We start from the raw sequence: 10,133 nt of genomic DNA on the forward strand, positions 1-10,133 counted from the left end.
CCCTAGTGGAAGTTACCATGCAGCTGGAAAGACAAACAAGTGAACAAATAGGCTGGCGAGGCTTGCTTGAGGACAGGAAATAGTAGACAATGTTTAGATGCTGCTGGGCAAGATTCAGAAGGAGGGAGACCGATAATGCAGTAAAGAGTAACAAGTGAGCCAAAGGCCTTGAGAACTGAGGGGATGGTGGGATCCAGAGAATGAGTTTTGGTTAAAAGGGATCCTTCAGTAGTGACAGGAAAGTGGGTGCTGAAGCAGGTAGATTTATAGATTTAATGGTGGGAAGATGAGTTCCATCTGATGGTTTCTCAATGAAAAATGAGGCAAGGTCTTCAGCTGGGTTGGGGGTGGTCATTTCAGAGGAGAAACAGAAAGTCATAGTTGTTGCCTATCTCTCAACTCCTAAACCTCCCTGGTGGTTGTTTCACACTTCCGAGATGCTGACTTAGTTCTCATTATTCTTTTCCAGCAAATTCCTACTTGTTCTTCCAGACCCATCTGGGCCACCACATCTGGTACGTACTTCATCTCCATTATCATAATGCCCTGAAGTTTGTGTTTGCCCTCCCTGCTAGACTAGTAAGGTTCTTGAAAAGCTTGGTCTGTGTCCCTAGTGTTGGGTTCTGTGTGTGACACTTAAGTAAGGATTTTCAACAAATATTTAACATAAGCTTTAATAATAGTTTTTGTTTCTGGAATCTACAAACTAGGAGAATTTATCAGACGGACATGAAAGTGCCAAGGATTAACCAATCCCTAGAAGAAAGCAGCTCATATGACATCTGTACTCTACGGAGAACTGCACTGCTGGCAGAGGGCTCCTGCACCCCGCATTATGGACACACCACCACACTGGCTTTCATGTAGTCCTTGTTTTATTCAAATGCCAAAACATAAGTTTCTAGATACAAATTGTAGTTAAATTCAGCTGTTTTTGATTTAAAAACATCGATTAGGCTTTGTCAACAACTTCCAAAACCAAATGTTTAAGTTGTTGCGACTAAAATGTCTCCCAGTCCATTTCTGGAAGATTACCCTTATTATATTTAGAAGCTACTCCAATTTTCACTCTACAAAAAGGAAAATAATGATGCTATAAGAAAAAGATAATGAGCAAAGTTATAATCTGAAAGACATCTTGAGAAGAACTTTAACCATTTCTAGGGAGACTAAGAAGGATACCTGTTTCTCTTCCATCCGATAGGAACCAGGCTTACATACTCTGCAAAAGTGCATTTCTGGTCTTACACCAGCCATAAATAGATGTCTCACATCTATTTTATTACATCATAGAAAGCCCAACTCTTCATGAACAAGATGAGAATTTGCTAATAGTTTAAGGTTCTTTTCCTAAGAAAAAGGGGTAAGGAAAACTCAAGAGTCTATAAACCAAAATAAAACAAGTATTTCAGTGTACTCTGATTTAAACATTTCAAATGAGGTTGAACTGAATGAATAATATAAAAACATATCAACATTACAGAAAGAAAAATTTTTTTAAAGGTACCCAAATATTTTAATATTTATGGAATCAAATGATACAATTTTCATTTTTAAGTCCCCCAAATTACCCCTTTTTAGTTTTGCTTTATAATGAAGGTCAATAAATTATATTTTAGTGTAAACACATTTACTTCTGTTGATAGCAAAACATAGATTGTCTTTAATGTTCTATGAAGCCAAAAAATCAGACAAATATTCAGGATCATAAAACAAAAAACCAGATATACACTAGCCCAAGCACTTCCGGTAAATACACAATCTTAGGGTATTTCGTTCAGTTCAGCACATGGCTGTGACTCTGACTGATACTGTATATGCTATTTATAAAATTAGACGTATACTTTTTTTCTGAAGATCTAAGCCAAACTTCAATTCCATCTTCTCACTCATGGTACTGAAATGGATCAAAGGTGACAAATAAATCAGACAAGTCAGCAGGAAGCTTTTTTTATAGTACTAATTGGGAAGTTAGTGTCATGCACTAGCAGACAAGACTAAGAATTTAACTGAGCATATATTATCAAAATATGGTTCTTCAGGGTTCTTTTTCATGAAATTTTAACTACTTGGAAACTACCTGTTCCAATTTTTAAAATGAATAAAATTCTTGTATTTTCAGGTCACAAACGTTGGTAGAAAAAGGTTAAACTAAAGAATGGTACCTCAATCTTCAATTTTGAAGAATTTATTTTCCCATTTGTAGAGTAACATTATCGTAAAATCCATAGTTACTGCAACACCTGCGTTGCTTAAAACCACTCCTAAGAATTTTGTTAAAGCATATTTTTAAAAAAACTGAACCAAAATAATGCACATTTTATCTCTGAACACTGTATCATTAAAGTCCACATAATGTCCTCTGTGTATAAATCAATGTGATGTTACAATATAATACATGATCTGATTCTTATCCTAAAGGCTTCTGACCATGTATGCTATCCAAGATAGACCCAACTCCTTTAATGTCAGACTGTAGAGAGTTATCGTCCTAAACAAAGAAGGAGAAGCTTTATTTACAGGAGTCTGACAGTTTAGCTGTTTGCAGCATCTGCTTGGCGAGGCCAACCTTCCTCTTCAACGCCAGAGTCATACTCCTCTTCAGAAGAGTCTTTCGTTGCAGCCCTACAATAAAAAGCCATCAGTGTTGATTTCTTTTTTTTAAAATAAAAATTGAGGATAGAAAAAAGTTATATAAGACCAAACGGTCAATACTATTTTAAAGCATTGATAAGAAAGTTGGGGGGCAGGGAGATTAAGTAAATGGAAGTGAAACAACTAGAACAGAAATAAGGAGAATGTTGACACAGTGTGAAGAATGTAACCAATGTCACTGATCATTAGCACTATAAACTGTGGAATGGGAGTGGGTTTTGCTGTGTTTATTTTCACCAAAAATAAAATTTAAAAAAAATGAGGATAAACAAAATTTCTAGATTCTAAATACTAAGTTAATCCACCTAGCTAGAAAAGCTACTAAAGTAGGAAATATTAAGAGCACTTTTAACATTAGGATTGCTTAGTGTTGAAATATGGGAAACGTTTAGACCACCCAACCAAGGCTTGTGAGTAATTTTCTCAACATTTTCCCTAACAAATTTACTCCTGAAATAAATGGATGAGCCTTCAATTGTGAACGCTTAAAAAATACACTTATTCAGGAAATAAGGCAGAATCTGTTATTTTAACCAAATTGCTTGACATTTACCATATGTCTATGGGAGAACCTGCCTTCTGACCAAATCCAACTGGACTCAAATTAGTCAAAATTATGATTCAGATCACCATGATTCCTTTTAAAACTTGCGTATCAATGCCATTAAAGATTATGTCTCTTTGAAGTGAAGATGTTCAAAACCAATGAAAAATTTATAAGATTACTGCTTCCCTTACAAATATAAAGGTTTTTATGCAATTTTTATAACAGACCAATAAACTACAGCAATAAGGGGTTGATCTTAAATTTTAGATCTGTTCTGGCTTGACAATATACCTTACCGGATGTATCCTGGTTCCTTTTTTCCTTCTACTACTTCTTTGTCAACCTCCACACATACAATGTCAGAATTAGGGACTTCAAACATTGGTTCTAGTAACAGCTTTTCCTAAAGAGAGAAAAAGTGACAAATTATACGGAAAACTGGAGTTACAAAGAAAATACTTGTGTTATATAGGCCATCAGTTAAACTCATCCACTCAGTAGTATGAGTCCCTATTCTACACCAGGAACTGAATACTGAAAAAGTCAATGTAAAAGTTTTCATATTCTTCATATTAAAAGAGCATCTAACTAAATCCAGAGAGATGTCATTCTATAAGGGAAAGCTATACTTGTCTGCAGTGCTGCCTACTTTGGTCACCATGCACACACAAAAAGGCTTTACTTTCAGATTCAGATGTTCCTCAGAAGCATTACCTGGCTTATTTTATGACAGAGGAAGTCAACTGGTAATCCTTACTTTTAAAACTGTTTAATCCTAAATCAAGCTCTTCAATTTCAAACTATGACTTCAAATGAACATTTGTCTCAAGTGCTGGAGTAGATTTAAAGTTGTTCACTAAAGAAAATTAGCTTTGCCTACAGGTAGTGGCTGGGTTACATTCTACCCAAAGGAAAATACTAGTTGAGTACCTCAAATTTCCAAAAAAATGTCAACTGTATCACCTCTTCTAGTTTGCATGTTTGTAAGTCGGTCCTTAATCAATAACACCAGAAGTCCAGACCCATCAGAGAGTATAATCTCAAGCTGTCAGTGGTGGATGTGTAGTTCTAATCCTACTTAGCAGGAATTTTGACTGAAACTACACAAAGTGTTACTTAGCAATGACATCCTTAAAAGGGAACAGGAGCATGTGCTTGCTTTGGAAGCAGGTAGGCCAGCAATAACCAACCCACTGTACAGCCAAACCTGGGGGCTAAGTAAGAGAACTCTAAGGAAGAGAGTAGGTAGTGGCAGGAATACAGGCTGGGTCCCTAGGATCTTTAACAAAATAAAAAAATAGTGAATTTATACCATGCTGAAGAACTTAGGGGTAAAGTGTCATGGTAGTTGCAACTTACTTTCAAGTGAACAAACAGAATAGAGGGTTCAAAGGGCCTGAGAAGGAACTCTGCAGCCTAGTCAAAAGGCCCATGTAGAATTTCCTAAAATTCATCTTCCTATAATCCTGATTTCCTCTATTTCATTAATTATATTATGTGTGTGTCCTTTAGTGTCAAATACTTTAAAGTTCCTTTTTAGAAAGAAGCAAAAACATACAATCATTATGACAAAAAAATAAGCAATACCATGATAAATGGAGAAAATACTGAAGTTGTTAAGGATTTCATTTTACTTGGATCCACAATCAACGCCCATAGAAGCAGCAGTCAAGAAATCAAACGACGTATTGCATCAGGCAAATCTGCTGCAAAAGACCTCTTTCAATTGTTAAAAAGCAAAGACATCACTTATGAGGACTAAGGTGCGCCTAACCCAAGCCATGGTATTTCCAATCGCCTCATATGCATGCAAAAGCTGAACAATTAATAAGCAAGACCAAAGAAGAATTGATGCCTTCTAATTACGGTACTGGCGAAGAATACTGACTATCCCATGGACTGCCAGAAGAACAAATAAATCTATCTTGGAAGAAGTACAGCCAGAATGCGCCTTAGAAGTGAGGATGGCAAGACTTTGTCTTATACACTTTGGACATGTTATGAGGAGGGACCAATCCCTGGAGAAGAACATCATGCATGGTAAAGTAGAGGGTCAGTGAAAAAGAGGAAGACCCTCAATGAGATGGCCTGACACAGTGGCTGCAGCAATGGGCTCAGACACAGAGAAGATCGTGAGGAGGTGCAGGGACGGGGCAGTGCTTCCTTCTGCTGTACGCAGGTCGCTGAGTCGGCATGCAGTATGTAACAACAACGAACACATGACCAAAAAAAAATCTTAGCTCAATTTTCTGGTTAGTATTGCCAAAAAACAAACGAACAAAAAAACCACAGAAGCTTAATAGTCTAAAAATTCATGCTAGGAAATAATCGAGTTTTTGTATAATAATGCTAACTTACCATTATGGACCGAAGGCCTCGTGCACCAGTTTTTCGTTCTAGTGCCAATCTGGCTATAGCTTTCAGAGCATCCTCAGTAACATTCAGTTCACACTACAAATACAGCCAAAAGAAATGAGAACTTAGATAATCCTTGATGAGATTCTCCTAATACAATCATATAGTATTTATTAATTAATACTAGCTACCACCATTACTAGTCCTAGAATCACAGAATTTTAGAACTAAAAGGGACCAATGTCCTGACTTTATAGATAAAGAAATAAGTAACTTATTCACTGACAGAGGGTTGAGTAAACTGATTCACTGACATAGAAACACTGGAAGGGTCAGAATCTATGTCCTGACTGACCCTATCTCCAATAAGACTAAAGGATCACTTAGACTTTTTCACTTTCCTCCTAGAAAGCCTTCATTGGGTCCCTATAATTCCATTTTACAGAGGGCTACTAACCTTCTTATCCTAATGAACAAAGGTAAAACTTCAGACAAGTTTCTCTAAATTACCACCAATCTCAAAATGGTAGAGTTCAAATTATTCAGATTAAAAAAAAAAAATCAAAATGTTCTGGAACATCAGATTTCACAAGATCCTGGTATTAACAACTTTTGGTATTAATATCTGCCTCCAGAAATCATAAAATTTAAGTGAGGTAATTATCTCTCATAGTGCTTTAGAACTTTGCCTCTAAGAAGCACTTGTTTCTATCAATTAATCTGTGAAGGTATCAGTGTTATGAATCACAAGTTTGTTCCCAGTCCTTGAAAAGTTTTCTAGATTAACATAAACTTCCCAGGACTTTCTTCATCATTTACTGAAATCCTACATGCCTCCATATTAGGGACTGAACGATGAATTAAGACACCATCTTTGCCCTCAAGGAAAGGGGCGGTGACAGATTAGCAAACTAGTACTTACAGCACAGTGTATGCACACGGTGCTCAGGGAGTACAAATGAGGGGCATCTAAATAAGACTAGGGACCACTGAAGGATTTTAAGCAAAGGAGTAATAGAGTTAGCTCTGTGTTTATTCATTCAAGAACTTAGTATTTATTTGCTGGGCACTATGCTCAGTAATTTTAAAATGATCCATTCTGGAAATAAAGTGGAAGACTGATTATTTTGGTAGTGGTGGTCAGAGATAGACTTGAGATAGGGAAACCAATTAGGAATTAAATGCACAGGTCAAGGTGAAGAATGTTAAAGGGGCTTGACTTGAGGCAGCGGCAGTAGCAATAGAGAGAAGATGACTGATATTTAGAGACACTAAGTTCATAAAACCCAAAACATCTGATACTTGATTAAATGTGTGGGCTGGAGTGACCTGCAGGTGTCTGGATGCAGAGAAGCAGATGTGGGAGCTAATAAAACTACTCGGATGAATGTATATAAAAGTATACACAGTATGTTACAGCATAAGCATTTCGGACAATCCTGTGTGTCTGGCTTAGAGGGGCCAGGGGTAGTCTTCTGGCATCATACTGTCAAACAAAAGACTCATGTTAGAATGAAATTGCAGGTAGGTATTCAAAGAGGGTATAAAACACAGAAAATATACAAATAAAATTAAAATATGATAAACTTGATAATAAAGCATATTAAGAATAGATGCAGTTTCAGATGCTATGCAATGAGGTTAGGAAAATTTTTGCAACAAAGACCATTTTAATTAGGCAGAAATGAAGCCAACTCCTAAATGTCTAATGGCTGTATTTAGTGAGGAATAGGCTGAGATTCCGGATGAACAAGATTGTTTTTTAATTTATTAGGCTAAGTTATGCAAAATTCCAATAGCAAGAAAACCACAAACTAATTATGAGAAATAAAAGCCTCACCTTATCCATACTGAACAAGGCCTGGTACTGGGGAATAACGGCATTACGTGGCTCAGTTAGTATTTGCACAAGTGTTTTCTCATCTAGGCTATGCAGAGGAACTACCACAGGTAACCGTCCCACAAACTCAGGAATCATGCCAAACTCAATGAGATCTCTGGCTTCCACATGACGTAATAATCGATCTTTTTCCTCAATGTCTTGATGAGTATTTGATTCCCCACTTCGATTGGCAAGATCTGCAGCAGCTGCAGCCCTCCTGCCTTTTCCCAGATTAGATGGTGTTCCAAATCCAAGATACTGTCAAAGAAAAGACTCGTGTTATAATGAAATTGCAGGTGGGTACTCAAACAGGGTATAAAACACAGATAATATACAAATAAAATTAAAATATGATAAACGTGATAATAAAACATATTTAGAATAGCTGCTGTTGCAGATGCTCTGCAATGAGGTTAGGAAAATTTTTTTGGTTTTAAGTAAATTTAAAGATTTTTCCTAAAAAACAGTTGTGAAAATTTCATACACAGTAGGTTGAATGACTAAAACAGGAAAATCCTAATCAGTATTAATGAAATATATTAATTCTCAGCTGAAGAAATATACTAGAAAAGTCATTTTCAACTGTTTACTCAGGCAAAAAAGAATAATTAGCAATTCAAAAGACAAGGAATTTCTAGTTTAGAAGCAGAACATGCTCTAATTAGGCACAGTAGTCTTTTCATAAGAAAAGGAAAAACTGTTTAAAGGACAAAAAACAGTTCATGAACTGAGCCACTGGAACTGGCTTAATAACGAAGGATAAAAAAGAAAAGGTTTTATTTCTGTTTTTTGTTTACTTCTCTACTAGTTTGATTTATTAAACAATTTGAATCCGTATTCTACTACTTAGATTACAGAATACGGGCATATTAACATATGCCGTGAAAGATGCATACAATCCTAAAGTCTTTTAAGTATTACCAAAATACTTTCAAGGCAAAAGTCCTGGTCACACACATGCATTTCTGTAAGCTACAGAAATAAGATCAGTTTTTAAAACATAATATGTAGCTCCTTACTTAAGATATAACATTATAAAAGAATATTTTTAAAAGATTATTCTTTGCATTTCAAATTGTTACAAAAGTATCATATAGGTTTTCTACCTTAACAAGAATATTGAAATTACATTCTAGAACTGGAATCTGTTAATTACAGAGTAAGTGGGCCACCAGGAAAAATATCTTGAATGATGAGTTCTACAAAAGACGTACACAGTACTTTCAAAAGAGAAACTGAATTCTTCTCAACTTTTATCATTATTATAAATAACAATTATTGTTGATCTCATTTATTGGGGACAAAGTATATGCCAGGCACCGTACTAAGTACTTTATATGAATATCTCATGTGACTTTTACCATAACTCAGTGAACGAGACTCTATTATCATTCACATTTTACAAATGATGAAAACAGGCTTAGAGAGGTTAAGTATCTTGACCGAAGTCTCGTTGCTGTAAGTGGCAAGGCCAAGCTTCATACTCAGGTCTGTCTGCCTTTAGAACTGAAAACCTAATCACTATATAATAAGCAACTCTCAAAGAATGAATCCTAGTAAAAGAACATTAAGTAAAAACTACAAAGGGAAGTCCCTTAAACTCAGATTATAAGGTTGCAGTGTTTATCTAAGACCTCTAGACTAGTGTGGTTTCCAAAAGGTGTAAAAACCGTGAAAATGGAAAAAGGAAATTTTTTTGTAGCCAAACATTCTACTGAAATTATGGTTTGGGGTTGCATACACCAATCTATGCTAGAATAATTTAGAATTTAGACAGAATATATAAGGCTGACATCAGACAAGAATGTCAACTTTGAGGCACAAGGCTGGGTATCTAAGGTGTATGGCTCAGCCAAGGTAAGAGAAATATACAAGCCACTGTCAGAGAGTTTAATTTTGTCATGTGATACAGCTTTTGTCAAAAGTGAAAAAGAAGCACGATATCTAAGAAGACAGCCTAAGTTAAAGTCCATTTTTCTGACTCCCTAAGCTGTGAACATACATATTAGTGTATCAGAAAGCAAAATACCTTACATTCAATAATTTAAACATTTATTATGCTTTTATTTTGTACCAGGCCCTGTCCTAAACACTGGGGTTACAAGCCTGCTGACAGTCCTTACCCTGGCGGGGGTTATTTAGAGGGAGAAAACATGAGGGCATTAAAGTATTAAAGTAGAGGTGCAATGACAGAGGGCTGTACAGGGCACTGCAGCAGTGGAAAGGAAGGAAAGGTCCATGTATTGGGGATGCAGAATAGGAAGGTGACCAAGAAAAGGCTTCACAGAGGAACTGACTAATCATTTAACAGTCTGAGTATTGAAAGATGGACAGGTATTTGCCAACTGGACTGAGGTAATAAAGGGCATGAGTAAAGGGAAGAGGAATAAAACTTAGGACTATAAGCAGTTTCATACGGTTGGCATATAGATGTATTATACCTTTGGCTTTCAATAAGTGTTGATAAAAACAATACCCACATGGATGTTTTTCATCCTTCATGAAAACATTAAAAAGACAGAAAAGAAAAAAAAGACCAAAATGGATGTCAGAAGAGACTCTGAAAATTGCTCTTGAACATAGAGTAGCTAAAGCAAAAGGAAGAAATGAAGTAGAAGAGCTGAACAGAAGATTTCAAAAGGCAGTTCAAGAAGACAAAATAAAGTATTATAATAAAATGTGCAAAGACCTGGA

The 10,133-nt window shown here is 36.0% G+C and overlaps 1 protein-coding gene across 1 annotated transcript in view; it reads right to left on the reverse strand.

Moving 5' to 3' along the window:
* Window positions 1-387: 387 nt before the first annotated feature.
* The window catches only part of CLPX (caseinolytic mitochondrial matrix peptidase chaperone subunit X), a 51,745-nt gene continuing 41,999 nt past the window's right edge, over window positions 388-10,133 (reverse strand). Inside the window, exons 9-12 of the mRNA XM_023729858.1 lie at window positions 7,398-7,697; window positions 5,561-5,653; window positions 3,499-3,605; window positions 388-2,625 (exon numbers count right to left, since the gene is read on the reverse strand). Of these exons, the coding sequence (XP_023585626.1) occupies window positions 2,535-2,625; window positions 3,499-3,605; window positions 5,561-5,653; window positions 7,398-7,697 (591 nt within the window). The 3' untranslated portion in view covers window positions 388-2,534. The remainder of the gene's footprint in view (window positions 2,626-3,498; window positions 3,606-5,560; window positions 5,654-7,397; window positions 7,698-10,133) is intronic.

Source organism: Trichechus manatus, unplaced genomic scaffold (genome assembly GCF_000243295.1).
Source record: "Trichechus manatus latirostris isolate Lorelei unplaced genomic scaffold, TriManLat1.0 scaffold00030, whole genome shotgun sequence".
Classification (NCBI taxonomy): Eukaryota; Metazoa; Chordata; class Mammalia; order Sirenia; family Trichechidae; genus Trichechus; species Trichechus manatus.